General features: G+C 40.8%; 1 protein-coding gene across 1 annotated transcript in view; it reads right to left on the bottom strand.

Annotated features, from left to right (window-relative positions):
• Window positions 1–17,523, bottom strand: part of Myh15 (myosin heavy chain 15) — a 137,999-nt gene that overhangs the window by 29,565 nt on the left and 90,911 nt on the right. The window contains exons 28-33 of the mRNA XM_031364712.1: window positions 15,993–16,119; window positions 15,606–15,724; window positions 13,180–13,376; window positions 8,918–9,267; window positions 5,540–5,664; window positions 2,764–2,879 (exon numbers count right to left, since the gene is read on the bottom strand). Coding sequence (XP_031220572.1) covers window positions 2,764–2,879; window positions 5,540–5,664; window positions 8,918–9,267; window positions 13,180–13,376; window positions 15,606–15,724; window positions 15,993–16,119 — 1,034 coding nt within the window. The remainder of the gene's footprint in view (window positions 1–2,763; window positions 2,880–5,539; window positions 5,665–8,917; window positions 9,268–13,179; window positions 13,377–15,605; window positions 15,725–15,992; window positions 16,120–17,523) is intronic.

Genomic DNA, 17,523 nt, shown 5'->3' with positions numbered 1-17,523 from the left:
AGAAAGAAAGAAAGAAAGAAAGAAAGAAAGAAAGGAAGGAAGGAAGAAAGGAAGAAAGGAAGGAAGAAGGAGAAATACAGACTGATGGCTACATAGATAGACCAATGGTTTATGAGCATTTGCTTCTTCTGCAGAGGAATCAAGTTTGGTTCCCAGCACCCATAACTGGGCAGCTCACAACTTCCTGTATCTCCAGCCTCAGAGAATCCAATCATCATCTGCTGCTGATGATGATAAATGAAGAAAAGGAAAGAGGAAGAAGAGATGAAAACCATGAATTTAAAAGGGAGTTGAATTTAAGAGGTAAAATGGAAGAATTGGAGGAGGAAGAGAGGATAGCAGTTATGTAAATATGGTTTTCATGTATGAAACCCTCAATAATAAATTAAAAATAAACAAATAAATGAAAAGCATTATCCTTGAAGAAACTCGGTGGCTGTTGTTTCTGTATTTAGATTATCCTAGATTTCTTAAAGGTTCTCTGTTCTAATAATGTTGCCAAGCCAATGTAACTGAGTTTTTAAAAACTGAGTTATTTCTGTCTTAGAAAATAAAGACATTAAAAAACAAAGCTCCAAATCATCCTTGAGTTTGGAAGACCAGACTGCAACACTGCACAAAGCATCCTGCCAACACTGAGGGCTCAAATATTTGTTAGAAGTAAATATCTCTCAGGCCAGCTGCTTGGAGTTTTCCTCACTGATGTGCCTCTCTCTGGGGCTCGCTCAGAATTTCTCACCAGACTCACAGAACACTCAGCAGCACTGGCGAATACATGGGGGGAGTCCCACAGGTGCTGTGTTATAAAAGCCTTGCCTTCTCTTTTACCTTCTCGGCTTCTTCTACTTTCTGCTTCCTTTCTTAACAGACATCTTCAGTTTTTGTGGTGATGTACATGATTTATGTTAACATAGGGTCTTCACCATCATCCTGCCCTCAGATGATATTTTTATGAGGTCTGTAATTTACACTTACTAGTTTTCATTACCTGGAAATTTATGCTTGGGGTACATTTCCCCCTTGTATTCTCCATTTTACTCTAGCTCTGGACTCAGACTGAATCACCAGATTAGGGTAAGGCATTTGCTACAATCTGAACTCCCACAGAGCAGAGAGGGTCTGGGGTGGTGTGTGCACTGTTTTGTGAGATGCTCATCTGTCCTTTCTGGATGTACCGATTATAGCCACTGTGAGTCATCAGCTGAAGCGTACACTGAGCTTGTGCCAGAGCCTCAGCCGCCCCTTCCTTTTCCAGCCCATCACAGCTCATGTTCCCTTCAGCTTTCTCCTCTTAACCTTAGCTGTTTGGATCTCTGACTTCCTTTGCACTGATGATTATAATTGGGGAACTGTTCTCCGACATTCAGATGTACCTAATGTGACACAGACTCTCTGCAGATTCATTTTCCTCACAGGGTTTATTTATAGCTGAAGATTGATGTTACCTGAAGTCAACCTTTTTTTCTTAAACTACAAAAGGATATGTTCATTTTTGTTCATTTTGTACCAAAATAGCACAAATATTCGGGTTTTATCAGTTTCCTCTTTTCCAAAGAATTATTTCAGATACTCAAAAATACATCAGATTTCTTTACTACACAGCCAGTTCCACAAAAATGCTTCTGAATAAGGATTGAGTTTAGTCGGAGCACACATTAGGATAAACTTGGCTCCAAATCCGCACTAAATATTGACCATCTGGAAGTCTGCATAGACAACAAGCTATGGGGGAAAACCTAGTTCAACCGACACCATTAACATGACATTGGCTTGTTTTGTTAGTTTAACAAAGACATTGAAAACAAGTGGTCAGTTGAGCCTTGGTCTAGAATATTATCTCCTTTGTAGAATTATGGCTTTGGTTAAGGCAGTGGTTCTTAACTTGTGAGTCGAAACCCCTTTGGGGGAGGTCAAGCTACCCTTTCACAAGGGCCACCTATAAGACCATCAGAAAACAGACATTTATACTACATTTTATAACTGTGGCAAAATTACAGTTATAAAGTAGCAACGAAAATAATTTTATGGTTGGGAATTACTACAACACAAAGAACTGTATTACAGGGTTGCAGCATTAGGGAGGAAGTTAAGGGAATAGAAGAGGTGGAGAGGTCATTTAGTCATCCCTAACTGTGAGAGTTTATTGTAGCCCTGTAGAATAAAAAGAACTTTGCCAGCATCTGCTTCCTGATCACCTCCACCACCTTCTGCCATGTGGGGCCATTTTTTGTCCCTGCCTTGAAAAATCCAAGCAGTGGAGTTGTCAGCCAGGAAGTAAAGAAAAGTCCAGCCGGGGGAACTCCTGTCTCATTCAGTGACCTGGCAGGGGAAACCCCCTCTGTCTCAACAAACAGCCTTGCTCTTTCTTGGCTCTGCTTTCTCCAAGGGACAAGCCTTCTCTCAGATCCAACATTAGCTTAAGAGCACAGGGCCTAACAGTCTGACCTTTCTTCTGTGGTTCAGCATATCAGTTTCCTAACCGCCTCTCAATGGGACTTGATAGAAACAGACCCACACATCAAAGGTTACTCGACCTAATACAGTCCTCCCCACACTGGAAAACAGAAAAACCACAAGAGCAGGCAATGGCTGTATATAAGTATTCCTCCTTAAATAGTGATGCACTTAGTGGGAAACCCTAATGTCAAGTTAGATCCTTGGCCAGGCACTGAGAGGAGTCAGGAAAGCAACCACACAATGACTTCTGTTCATTCTGGGACTTTGAAGTATATGGCTGTTGTTCAGCAACATAATCCTAAATACCTCAACCTCTCTGCTTCTTCCTCCTTCTCCGACAGCTTTCTTTCCAGCTCTGCCTTAGCTTCTGAGAGTTCCAGCTGGAAATGAAGGATCTTGCTTTCATTCCGTTCCAGAGCTCCCTGTAACAGAAAGCACCCAAGGAAGTCTCTCTTTGAACAGAAATTGTATTTTCTTCCCTTAAAACCTATATCCTGAATGCAGTTCTCTTTAGAGTCACTGGATGAAATCTAGGTTCAAGTCAGGCCCCTGAGGTTACACTAGGACAAGCGAAGGCTTTCATTCATCATTTCGTATCTAGCTCTGACATTGTTTACTCTTTGAATAGTAGCCTATGGCTAGACCAGACAGACAGCTCAATCATAATTTTTTTGCCTGGTGTCGATGAGGACTTGTGTTCCATTCTCAGTACTACTAAGGGGAAATAAATATAGCCTAATAACTAAAACGCATTTTTAAATAGAAAATCTCAATGAGCTCTATCACTGTGTTTGATATTTAATTGCTGACAATACTCATAGGTATTTCTAATTCACTCCATCTTTTGAGGTGTATGGATAAAAGCTTCAAGGCTAGAATAGGGGCTGTCACCTGCTCAGAGTCATTGTTGATTTTGGACACCTCGAAAGTGCTCTCAAAGCAATCCACTTAATCATAATTATTATTATTACTGCAAAAGGGAGCATTAATGGGTAGGAAGATCTTCTGGGACTGACAAATAATAAAGGCTGGGGACTTTATTTCCAAGAATGTTCTTAAAGGGTCATTCAATTTTAAAAGATGAAATTTGGTAAAAGTCTTCAAAGCCTTTTCTGAGGAAAACATGTATCAAAGAAGTGCAAACAAGCAAATGATGAAATACTTGAAGAATATGTAGCAGCATGCATTGCACTGCAGGCTGCCAGCCAGCTGAGTCTGGCCAGTCCTGACTGAGGGGCCACTTTGCACCTTCTCTGGGGAGTGCTTTTTATCTGCTGCAGAGTGAATGGTATAGTCACAGTCAAACAGTGACGGCGACAACAACAAAAATAAGTTGTTGGGGATTTTAAGAAGGCCTCCTTAGTTTCTTTCTCAATGCTGACAGACATAAATCAAATGCAAATGTTCCCTCCCAATCTCTGCAGAGGGAATGGTAGTTTCTTTGAGGGAAAACTCACCCTCCAGAATGTACTGAGAAAGTGAATCATTACAGGCGACCTCAAATCGATTCAGTCTTATGGCTTTGGAGAGATTATTGAGTTTCTCATAAAGCCACAGCCCCCAAAAGAAATAATCTGAAGTTACAAATACGCATAGAAAGCCATGCGTTTGTGAGGCTCAAGTTGCATCTCGAGAAGAGGATAGTGAGGTGTGCTGCCATCTAGTGGTGGTGAGCGGTACAAGTGTTATGGCCTCAACTCAGCTTTGATGCCATTGCTAGCTCACTTAAACTACTACTGTCCCAATATATTACACAAAACTAAAACTGCCCCCAAATCATATTTTATTGCTATAATGTTTAAATATATAATAAAAGTTATTTCTTTTATTTAACGTGGTGGTTTTAGAAAGTTTCCAGGTAGAGTGGCCAGAGATGCAAAGACAAGTAAATTAAACAAAAGTTCTCAAGTTTGTACAAACCAGCCTTCCCAAGGGGTATCACTGCCAACTGAAGGGCTTGTCAATAAAATGAAGAGATTCTCTGGGAATGTTTATGCATGAAGGAGCAATAAGTGAGTTGAGAGCACTTTACTTCAAAGGCACGCACATAGGTGTGGTACATCTGCCTTGCCGGTTTCTTATAGAGATGGAGAGCTGAAGCAGCTTAACAGTAAGTGCTTGGATGGAGAAGTTCTCACAGCATAATTTCCTATTACCATACTCCCCAAGAGGCCCCATCTGAAACAGTCTACCACATCTTTCAAAACTCATTTCCTCCATGGGAAGGGTATGTGTCTTTCGATATGTCCAGATAGACATTCAGAGGGCTGAATTCTAGCTGAAACGCAGCTAAAAGCAAAGAGTCTCTCTAGAGCTCATGACTCATGGACCACCTAGTGACTCAGCAAGGTGACTTCCTCTTCAAGACACATCATCTTCTTTAACATCAGATCTTCTCAGTGGCTCTGTCAGTCACCTAGTCCACATCTAGGGATAAATCATGAGATGTTTCTGGAATACAGAAAACATCCCTGCTACAGACTCTGCACATGAACGACCTTACAAGGGTGGAATGTCTGAGAATTTCATGTGGAGTCTCATCTCGCCGACAGATGTGGGAGGGGAGGAGTGTGCATTTAACAGACTGTTTTAAGAAGGCATACATACAAACGAATTTAAACTTGCAACTTTGGACGAATGTTTACTGAGTATCCTATGGACCAACAGTCTTCCTGTGAATGCATCTCCATGTTATTATCCCAGGAAACCACAAGGGACCTGGTTTAAATGCAGATTTTGATTCAATAAAGTCGGGATCAGGGAAGATATTCTGATTGTCTAACAAGCTTCTGGATGTTTATGTACATGGTCTGCGAGGATGTAGACTAGGGATAAAATAAATAAACACATTATGGTTGTTTGCACTTTGACTGGAGAACTTGTATTTGCAGGTGATTATCTTGCCCTCTGAGCCTGTTTCTTTGGTAAAATGGAGATAATGGTTTGGTGGGGTGATTAAAGCATGTGGCGTGGTGCATAGCATATACTCAACACCTGAGTGAGTGCCACACTGTGGTGGCCATTTCTAATGATGGCAGATCTGCTTTGCCCTCTGAGAGCTTCACCCTCCCTGGCAATCTACCTCAGCTTCTTCCAGCCTCACTTGGACTTCAGTCTTCTCTTGTTCAATCAGTTTCTTGGCCTTTTCCACTTCAGCCAAGTTCTTGATCCCTTCTCTCACCTGGTTTGTGAGACTACAAATCTGTTCTGAAAGAAGGAAAATCAGGCATGTTAGTGGAAACCCACTGTCATACACAATTTGTTTTTACTGGGACCTTGTAGCCCTTAGCAGCTCCCTGGGAAAGCTAACCCTCATCCACAGAGAACCTTATTTGGGATTAGGGATAAAGGAAACCCTTCTTCAATGTATTCCTTCGTCATCCATCAAAAGCTGACCTCAACAGTTAGTGAGCACAGTACTTCACAAGATCTTGTGCATTGGAAAGCCTGTCTAACTTCACATGGCAGTATTGCTTGCTGGGACCATGGTTAAGTCCACCTGGAGATCCCCCCCATGCACATACACACACACACACACACAGACACATACCAGGAATCCCTGCACTTTAGTGGGCAAGTTTTAATGTCAACACCACTGGCTGCCATTGTACCAATTACCACTCAACACTGGAACAGAACACTTAAGCATCAGCCAGGTTATCATCTACAACAGTCAGAAAAGCAGAGGAGGCTCTGGGAAGACAATGGCTGTTACTCAGGCACATGACAGTTCTAGTTAGACTTTCATGAACACAAAACCTGTGATAAATTAAGTCAGTAGTGAGGAACCTCCACCACCTGACACTATCTTGTAGTTGGGTCTGACACTTCACACAGAGGGAGGCTCTAGACTCTAAATGTTGTGCTGTACGGCTAAGAAACTTGGGGATTTACCAAGCCCAGGAGAGAACTCAACATTTCACCTGTTCCTCTGATTCTCAGTCCTAGCCTAAGATAAAATAGGCCAGTCTCAGTGCCAGGTGTGAGGTATTTCTCTATACACTATTTTTGGGGAGACCTGAGAGGCCCTCTTAAAACAACAGCTATTGACATTTGGTTTGGTTAACTACCATAACTGAACTGTAAAACCTATTTCTGGAGCCACTATACCCTTTAGTTGCAAGAAATAGAAAAGCAAGCTGGAAATGGGCTGAAATGTTCCAGAAGGTTTTAGAAGGTTCCAGACTTTTTGCAGGAAAATTAACAATTCTATCACCGTGAACTCTGCATGACCTTCCAGGCAAAATACACTCACTGTCACAGCAGAGGCATGACTGTTATGGGGGTAACTCAACATTTAAGGCTCACTCTACAATAGGAAAGTCATCCCTGGTACTATAAACTTGGTCAAAAGTCTACTGCTGGGGCAATCACAGGTCCCAGTGAGGAAGCTAATCCTGCCACTTTGCTAAAGGACTTGCTGTCAAGTTGCCTTATTGATATTGATGTTTAAACTCACAAAGTAGTGGGGCTTGCAAGCCTTGATCAGATATGCTTCTCTTCCCAGCGGGCAGCCGTTTATACAGAGATGGCTGGTTTAAATGCTGAGAGTGATTGTTGATCGTTCTACCCTGCAGTGGATACCTGTGCTGTTACCTGCAAGTCTCAGGGAACGTGGCAGAAGAGGATGCAGAAAGAATATACGAGCCTGAGGAGGGCACAGTGTTGTAAATACTTTCTCTTGAACATACATAGGTGTCACACTCATGAAATCATATCAGCTGTAGTTAAGGGCCACAAGACATTCATACACAAGACTGGGACTGCCCATCATGGATGGGGAGGAGCTGGTAAGGCCCACCTGCCCTGGCCATCTGTAAGCAGTTAAAGGCTACTAGGGAATGAGGTTTCATTTTCTTTGGTGATAGGTCATTGGCTTTATGCCTATGGTCCAGTATATGTCCAGTCCATGCTCATGGGAGCTTCACTAATTAAACTCAGCCTATTAGCAACAACAACCACAGAGGCAGGAATGTACGAGGCAAACTTGTTGCAGAAAAGAGAGGCTTCCACAGAAGGAGGGGAGATAAGAGAGGGGATAACTCTGGGTATATATGATTAAAATATATTACATACCTGTTTGAAATTATCATGGAATAATGATTTAAAGGATTCCAAAATTCTTGCAAAAAATTAGATAGAAGATCATATGAATTATAATCCTTTACTGCTAAGAAAATAAAACACTCAAAGCAGGTTCTTCTCAACTCTGAGTAAACTGCATGATCATCTTAGGAGCTTTAAAATAAAAGCTTGAGAGTATGTAAGCCCTATCCCAAGCCTCACATGGAATCCATTGGCCTTGACTAAGGGCTTATTAAAAATAAAAATTCGTAAGCTCTACCTCAGATCCACTGAATCGAGAGCTCTATGGTAGGTGTTGCTCTCTGTTCCCAGGTGGAACATGGCTGAGCTTTGTGGCTGCTGATCCAGCACAGACCGATCAGTGAGTTAATCATGGACTACACAAGGCCACCGAGAAGACCCACTCAGGCCTCCAAGAGTAACTGATTTGCATCCAGGGCACTTCAGGGTTTTCCTGCATATCACTGTAGGCTTTGAAATAACTTAGCAGTCTATTTGAGTTGCTCTTTGGCAATATACCAGAAAGTTTAAGTCTATTTCCTCAAACTCATCAATTTCACTTCTAGAGATCTATCCAATTGAAATATTTTAAATATGCATAAATACATGTGTAGGAATATATAGCATATAATTATTCAAAATTGTGTATAATCAGGTTTAAAATTAATGAGATGTAGTTAACTAGGTGTGAGTTATACTTATTATGAAGTATTATGTGGTTTCTTTTTTTAACAATGTAGCACATCTCTAAGGCTTGGCATGCTAAGAACCACAAGGTGCATAGGACAGTAGCATAGCTCAGTGAAGAATGCACAGACAGGAGCCCAGATGGCTGGGCTCAAATCCCAGATCTATAACTTATGAACTGTAAATTCAGACAAATAACCTAACCTTGTATTTTGCAGATAAGGACATTAAAATGAAGGCTAATCTCACAGTTGAACTATGAATAAATGGATGTACATGAACCCCAAATATAGGATGGGTTATGGAAATTTTAAATATATTCAAATTGTATTGATAAGTGAAAGATAAATGGTACAGAAAACGTATAATTTGGGCAATGTATTCCTATGAATATGTATGTGGAAAATCCCAATAAGGCTATGGAAATGAAGATATTCTTGAGAGTGGTTTCTTTATAGTAAAGAATTAGATCAAAGGTGTGGCCCTAATATTACCTTTAGAATTAATTCAATACAAATAACATTTGTAGTAGTTTTTTTCAGAATGTAACATTAAAACTTTGAAAGTCAAACGCGGATGAGAACATGAGAACACCAAGGTTCTCCACCCCAGGAAGACAGCTTTGCCCTGAAGCCAGACTCTCCCCAAACCCTTGTCTTGCTTTGGCTGCGAGCCCAGCTGACAGTACCCTGAAGGTCCTGCTTCTGCCTCTTCAGGGTCTCCTGGGCCTCGGTGCTCTCCTCACAGGCTTGCCTGAGCGTGAGGACCTCAGAGCTGAGGGCCCGGGCCTCCTTCTGAGAGGCCTGCAGCAGCTCCTGGGCCTCCTCCTGCTTCTGCTTCCAGACAGCCAGAGCCTTGTCAGAGTGCTGCTGTTTCTGCCCCAGTGCTGCTGCTGCAGAGCGAGCCTTCCCCAGGTCAGAAAGGGCATCCCCCAGCTCCAGCTGGAGCCTGTGCCTGGCTCTCTCCAAGGAGGCATTCTTGGCATTGGACACCCCTATGGCTTCCGCAGCCTCCTGCAATCGAATGGCCAGCTTCTTCCTGAGGAGAAAGCCAAAGGATTCGGTGACTGAGACCAACACAGGACACGCTGTGTGCGTAGTTCAAGCATCAAGGCATCTGGTCCACAAAGCCAACCTGATACTGATGCCCAGCCTCTGGCTTCTGTGACCACATGAACGTTACTTAACCCTCCCTTAACCAGCCTCGATCTGAAATTTGGACTCTCTTTGAATTCCTATTAAGAAATATTTGCTTATCCCAACACTTTCAGAGCTAATAAAATACTACCAATATTTCATAAGAAACAGCACAAACAAGTTTGTTTTGAACATCTTACCAACAGCAAGCTGCTTAAAAAAACTTACGCATGTTGGTAGAGTCCCTAAAGCATTCGTTCCTTGGATGTGTCTTCAGAGAACTTTATATTGTGCTCTCCTGCTCAGCCTCTTCCTGTTATCACTTGCCCTCCAGTTCTTACAATTCCCCCTTCTCTGTGAATTCCTCAGCATCTCGAACCCCCAAATCTGCATTCATCCCAGATCCACCGACCACAGGGCTCCTTTAGCAGGTCTCACTGTTTTAACCTCCCTGCAGCACAGTGTATGTTAGAGTGAGGTGCTCAGCGGTACCTTCTCTGTCCATGCGGTACAAGACTCTTGGGAATTCTAATGCATGGACTTTGTTTTCTTGCTCATGTGTCCTGCAGAAATGCTGCACCACTAGACTCCCTCTTAAAATGAGTAGATTTTTCTTTCATGAAACGAACTGTAGGTACCACTATGACTATATGAGAAAGGACTTCAGTAATTCATAAGTACCACACAACTAACCCTAAAGCAGTGTGTCATGGCTCCCTGTAGGGGGGATTCTAAAGCTTTCCAGTCTGTACTTGTCATCTGGAAGGCCATGAGCTTTACTCATCCATTGTTCACTGGTTCCATAATGCCACACTTCGATACCCTTTCATATAAGAAATTCCGGCACTTACACCAGCCTAAAAGAGTAGACTGCTAAAATCACCATATATATTTTAATTATGCCTATGGTGATTAACACCAGAAAATAGCTCTGGTTTGGAGACTATGCTGGTTTTCTCAGGACCAGAGAGTTTTTAGTAAGACTGGAGACATCTAATATAACGTATGAGAAATCCCGGAGCAACCTGGACACACTGATCGCTTTCATTTTGTTGATAATTGGCTGTAAATTTAATAGCAACTATTACTGTTTTGTGCCGTAAGTTTGCAACAGCAGGTGCTTACTCAGCTGCCTACCTTGTAGAAAGAGATATGAAAGAATAAGAAATTAAAAATGCTATTCTCAGAGCAGAACCAGAAAATGGGCTCGAGGGAGAGAATCTTTTACTCTCCAACTGAAAATCCCACGACTTTTCACTTCTCTATAGCAGCTTGCCTTTCTGGGGTGATTGGGGGAAATGTATATTTATATAATATTCAAATAATGTAAAAACAAAACCATTCAAATATTACCATGTTACCCAGTATGTTTTCTTTGTCCATTACCTACTATGAAACCAATTACAACAAATACATGTGACCAGATGCATTATCTATGTTCTTTCCTTCCTTTCTATCTGACACCCAAAGAATCAGCTATCACCTACAGTGATGAATAGAAACTTTCAACTGGAATCTTTGATCACTAAGAAGAAAATAACAATAGCTTGTTTAGAAGTGAATAACAGATTTGGGTATAAAGTGATTTTTCCAATCAACTCTCCGCTTTTCTGGGGTCCAGGATTTTGTAAACACCTACTGTGGGTATTTTTAGTATCTGTCATTCCTAAGCCCTTCTTGAGCTACTGTGGATAGAGGTGGATTATTTGGTTCCCTTCCGGGAGACAGCATAACAGCTATTCTGTACGTGCACTCACAATTCAGGTGAGGAACTGAATATTACTTCTGGTTGAAGCAAAAAAGAATTGTATTGATTATTCTTGGATCTTTGCCAAGTTATCAAATCATGTTCTTTAAAGTAAACCTTTAATGGCTGTAAGCTGGAGAGTCACTTTTATGATTTCTCTCAACAACATGCAGTTACCCAATCCATAAGCCAATAAGCAATGTTTGGTGCTGGATTTGGGACTAGCTGGTCTTCCAACTCCTAAAGATTTTCAGAATAGCTTTCAAAACTATTGTGTGTCATTAGCTATAAACCTGATAGTCTAACTTTAGGAGTGTCCCAAGAATGGATTCGTTAAAAGGGGCCTTTGTCCCACAAGACAAGTAATAAATATAACAATAAATGTTAACAAGTTTCCAGTTGTCCCATCTCCACTGAATGCTTCATAGTATCCAAGACTGATACCAAAGACCCAGTGCCTCTCATGATGGCTACAAACACATATATGAAATTAATTACTTGTATTAAATAAAGTGTATGATTACAAGATGGCAGAACTATGAAACATGCAAATGAGGCTGCATGAGACCTCTCTGGCTCTCAGCAGAGAGGTGCCTGGCCTACATTGTTTTGGATAAAATCATCTATACAACTGTTTCTGGTGTTCCTTATATGCCATAATTTTGCCCGTTTTAAAATAAAACCATAAGTGGTCTGAGAAAGTCTGGGGGAGAGAAATAGAACAGGAAATAATACCTGGATCAAAAGTAAACTTAGTTAATGAAACCATTAAGCAGGAAGTCTTAATCTTACTCTACCCCGCAGGCTGGAACAGAGGCCAGGACTGTGGATGTGTAAGAACCCTCAAATAAATCTGGGAACATTTCCTGTTTATCCTGTAGTGATAATGTCAGTCTGAATAAGTTTATAGAAAGATAATATGCAGAAGATTTTAGGAAACCAAGAATCAGGGAAGCTAGGTTATTCATTAGAAGTCTTACTGCATCTTATTGGAGAATATTTCAATAACAAGGATAGTAACTTTGGAGAGACTAAGATTTGGTACAAAACTAAAGGGACATGGCTTGCAGAAATTTCTAGCTTCATAGAAAGGCTTGGTACATAGGGCTGCCTGCCCTCATAGAATTGTAGAAGAGCTGAAGAAAAATTACCTTTAGTAAAACAAATATAAAGAAGCTTTGGAGGCCCTAAAGCACTCTCCTCACATACAATGGTGGAATGAGATTAAAGATCAAATGGAGAGACATATGCAAGAACTATAAAGAAAACAATAAATAAAAAGGCTTCAAATAGGTTATATTTCTGCTTGTGGAGATTTTGCTTTGCTTGTTAAAATCAAATGTAAACGGTTAACTTTTTCTCAGACTTCAGTTTAGCACCTGTAACTGCAAAGCTTTGACTGGGGATGGGGGGTGGGGGTGGAGATTAAAACCTCCCCCCTCCGTAGCTTAGCTAAAATTTGTCTAGCTGGCACAGGATATGTGACCATTGAACTTTAGGCTATAGCCGTTTAAGAAATGGCTTTGTTTCATTCTCCTTGAATAGCTAAGTATTAGAAATTCTTTGAAATGCAAATAGGAAATGTTGTAATTACTGCTGTAAGAAATATAAATGAACCCTGTGGCCCTGGGAAAGCAGCTTCAGTCTCTGTGATTTGGCTCTCTAGTATAGACACAGACAATACATTCTCAGAAGCTCAGGACAGATTCAACCTGGAGTCACCTGTTACATCCACCCTACTCAGGTCCTGTATTATGCTGGAGCTCGTCCCCAGCAACAAGTGCTAGTGGCCCAATTTTTAATTCATAACTCAAAGTCCCAATCTTCTAGAAGTATTTTTATTATGCCCCTAAAATGAGGCTTTTTCTTTCTCTACACCTTTTTTATAGTCTCAATAACCTCTATTACAATACTTTATCTTTTCTATATTATTTGCTGTTTCAGCTTGGGCTTATTAAAAAAACTCAGAAAGGATTTGTTAAGCAGACATCATGAGGAGATGCTGCATCACTCTCATCCTCCTGTACATGGCCAATTCCTGATTGAGCATAGCCTTGACCTACTCACTTGGCTTCTTCCAAGTCTTCAGTTCTCTGCATAGCATCGTGTTCATACTTAGTTCTCCACTGCACTGTTTCCTTGTTGCCTTTGGATAGAGCCCGGTGCAGCTCAGCCTTGACTTCTTGTTCTTCTTCAAACTGCTCTCGTAGAAGGTCATAGTCATGCTTGGTTGACTGCAGGACATGGGCCAGGGCACTCTGAGACTGTAAAAGACACAAACATGCATGTTTTACCATTAGCAATGCAATCTTTTGAAGGGACATAGTCTTTCCAAACAAAACCAACACTATAAAATTCAAGCTGAACTTACACTCAGTGAGGTAATAGAAGGAAAGACTAAGACAAGACAGAAAGGTTAGACATTCTGTTCAAGCCAGAAAGAGTAAGATTTACTCTATCCCTTTCATTCTATTCATCAGAAAAATAAAAGTCTTACATTTACCTTTAGATAACTATAGTATTATAGTACTTTCTATATTTGTGGGACAACAGAGTTGATTTTAGTGGGCATTTCTATCACTTAGATGGCCGTCTGTCTAACAAAATGGCATCATCCCCAGAAGGTAAGCTCCTGAAGAAACTAAGACTTCCATCAGTCCCAATGGATCTTTTTGGAAAAATTACAAAACAAAACAAAACAAAACAAAACAAGCACGGTATTAGGCAAGGGCCTGTCTGGAAGTGCATGGGGGAGCTAATGACAACCTCTGCAACATATCTCCAATGGTGAATAAGGAGCAGCAACACCAAATGATACTGAGAGAATGAGCACAGAAGGATGAAGAAAATACTAAAGAGTTACAAAATATCATTAAATAAAAACATTCAAATTATGAGAATTTTATAACCAACTGGGTTGAAGGGGCGGGGTATGATGAGGTTTTCTGTAGCATCTCACCAGTCTTGAGAAAGATAAAAATAACAAGCACCAGATTCTAAGAGTTCTGAAAGATCCCAAAGAGTTTTGACCAATACAAGTCTGGACCATGATAACATACTCAACTAAGTTAAAAATCCAAGGCAAAAAGAGAGTTATAAAACTAGAAAAGCAGCACTAATTCACATTACAGGATCTCCAATTAAACTAATAGCAGACTCTTAGCAGAAACTTTACAAGCCAGGAGGAAATGGAATGGCATGACCAAGTTCTGCGGAAGGAATCCTTCAACAGTGAAAAAGAAATAAGGACAACCCAGCGTAAGCAAGGGGGAGAAGACTCACCATTGTGAGACTGGTTTCATAGGAAGCACAGAGGACTTAAGGAGAAACGAAGCTCCACGAAGTTGAGGACAGTAATACCATTATGAAAGGACAGTATGTGCCATTATAGAAGGACAGTGGTACCATTATGAAAGCATACATACACTGTGGTGCAGCTGTTTTGTCTGGATAGGACATGACTGCTGCCATCTTGGAGGAGAGCAGCTATAATCACTTTCAGGAGACCATCTAGAGACTGGGCCTATGAAAATGATGTTGTAGAGGAAGGGTAAAGGCCCACAGGTTCACAAGGCTTAGGAGACTGACTGGGGTCACGACTCTGTGATGGCCTCTCAAGGTTCCTCTACTTCTCAAGGTTGTAAAGAATGTGGAAAGTTGTCTCAGGGTAGGGAGTTTGGGGTGTATAGCTGCCAGCATGTCACCTGGTAGAATATTCAAAGGTGCAGCTTTTTGTGAGAAAGTGGGACTCTTCACTGGTGTACCTGCCTAGATGCCTCCCAAGGGTTTCCTGGTGGTATCTTCCACTCACCCATGATCCTCTAGGTAATCCCATTAAACTTGTTGGTCCACCATTCTGGACCTGGAAGAAATCTTCTCTTTGATATGTGTGGTACACTATCTATTTTGGATAGATATTCCTTTACTTCTTCCCAGGGAAAAAAATGATATGTTACATATGTATAACAAATCTCAATTGTAATGCAAATATAAAAAAATAATTTAAAAAAAATAATCAAACTTTACCACAACAGAAAATCACCAAACCTCAAAAGTAAACCAGAAGAGAGATGGAAATGAACAGAGAATATATGAAATGATCAGAAACCAGTGAACAGAAGTAAATTCTTACGCATCTGTATAGTGAAACTCACTGGAAATGTATGTACCACTTGGTGGGGGACGATTCAGTGTTTGACCCTTGATAACCTTCAGCTCAAGTAAGAAGCATGGTAGAAGCACACACCTTTCTTGCCCAAAATTTGACAAACTACGGATGTAATTTTAATAATATGGGAAGTCCTTCGGTCCTCCTGGCACAAACAAGGAGGAACATGCCACTTCCCCACAATGTCCTGAGTGTTTTCCCCTTTCTCACTTTCAAGAGAAAATAATGAGTCTTACCAGTCAAGCACTACTTTTGTTTTGTTTTGCTTTGTTTTGTTTTTTAAACAAATACCACATGACTGGAGAGAAAAAGATTCCCACATTACCCTACTCTCTTCCTCCAGCTGTGCTCTCAGTTCTTCAACTTGCCGAGTCAAGTTGCTCTTTTGCCTGGAAAGTTGACTTATCAGGACCTCCTTTTCTTCTAGTCTTTTAAAGAATTCACCTAGGGAAAGATTTCATAAGATAAATTAATAATGGTCCTTCTCAGTGATTGCTATTACTGTTTATTGACTTTCCAGACCATCACAAGAACACCCACACAAATACTGTTTACATTTATTATAGAACACCCAAGAGGACGCACATTATCAAAACCAAGACAATGAGCCTTTCGGAGACACAGAAGGGAACCCTAAAAGAACTTATCTTTAGCAAGTCAGTTTCTCTGATTGGAAATTACTCCCAGTAGAGGCAGCAACACATCTACTCACCACTCTCACTCTGTAGCTTTGTCTTCTGTGTTGTCAGATCATTTGCTAACTGAGTCACCTCATCCAGTTTTGCGTTTGCTTCATTCAAGCGCCTCTCATACAGACCACAGAGCTTCTCAGCATTTGCCTGTGAGTTGCAAAAGAAGGGTTAGTCTTGCCATAGAAGGTCCACGGTAAATTAGCTACTTAGGAAAGGTGGCAGAGCTTTCTCCAGGACCTGTGTGACTTCTGCTTCTGGAGTAAAGATCATAGCCAGCATCAGGAAAATGTATCTTTTAATTTAAGCACCTTGGAAAAAAACCCAAAGCTGCTCAGTACTCAAATCCAACTGCCTGGATTCTCAGAACCTCTCTAGAATTCTACAGTCTTCTAGAAAAGGCAGCATGTCATGTGCCAATGTAATATCAGATATAACCATATAATGATACTGTGTTAAATGTTCAGCATTCTCTTCCAATAATCTGTTTCTTGGGAATAAACATTCTGCTTGACCTTAGATTCATGATTACCTAGATAAAAGCTTAAATGTATTAGAGGAGAAAAAGCAAGAAAAAAAAGATGGATGAGGGGCGAAAGGCATAAAAGAAAATCTAAAAGGGCAAGTGGGGTTAAGAGAATAAACTGGACAGATCTGAGCTCCAATGGCTCAGTACAACACCTGTGTAAATACTGTACCCTCTCGTCAAGAGGCCTGACGCTCAAGACACCCCTCCTGACTAACATTTCAGTTTCCTACTCTAGCTTCTCTGAACTGGCTTTTCATGCTCAGGAAAAGGGATACATCAGCCTTTCTTCTCCTCCCTGATGTAAGTAACAAGTCTAGCCAAGGCCAATCACCAGATTCTTGTTACACTCTGGAAACTCATGCAAGTCCTTTCGATTCTTGTGGTCCTCAGAGAGGAGTAAATGCAAGATTAAAGTGGGGTGACCACCTAAGAATTAATTATAGCTTGCACTCTCATGGTTTATATGAATAGAATGATAGATTATATTGGTGTGCTTTGTGGTTCTACAGACTTTAGATTGTATGTGTGTGGAGGGGGTTGTCCTTGTTTTGTTTTGTGAAACCCTTCTGCCTTCCCTACTAATGGCAGTAATAGTAAAATAACTACAGTAGACTTCTATAGCACTTCAATAGGTTCTTTAGATTATGTGTTAAATTTCAGTTTCTGCAGCAGTCACACAAATGCATTATCTCTCTAAAGAGAAGACTGTAGAAATTAAATAAGGAGATGAGAAATTATTCACTCTGGCATTTGAGGAAACACTGAGACCCAGGGAAATGGTGAATGATGGTGGTAACTTGGTAGTTACAATGTTAGCTTAATTATTATGAAATATTAATGGTCAAGATCAGGCAAATTTAGAGGCACCCCAGGGCAAAACCAGTGGGAAACTTCTGAACCAACAAAACAATTAAGTCATATTTAAACATTCCTCACAAAATACAACCCACAAATTGGTTTTATTACTTGGATAAGATATCATCCTTAGAGTAGAGAAGAAGAAAAAGAAGAAGAAGAAGAAAAAA

The sequence above is a fragment of the Mastomys coucha genome, unplaced genomic scaffold (genome assembly GCF_008632895.1).
Source record: "Mastomys coucha isolate ucsf_1 unplaced genomic scaffold, UCSF_Mcou_1 pScaffold12, whole genome shotgun sequence".
NCBI classification, from domain to species: Eukaryota; Metazoa; Chordata; class Mammalia; order Rodentia; family Muridae; genus Mastomys; species Mastomys coucha.
This window is presented reverse-complemented; position numbering and strand designations above follow the sequence as displayed.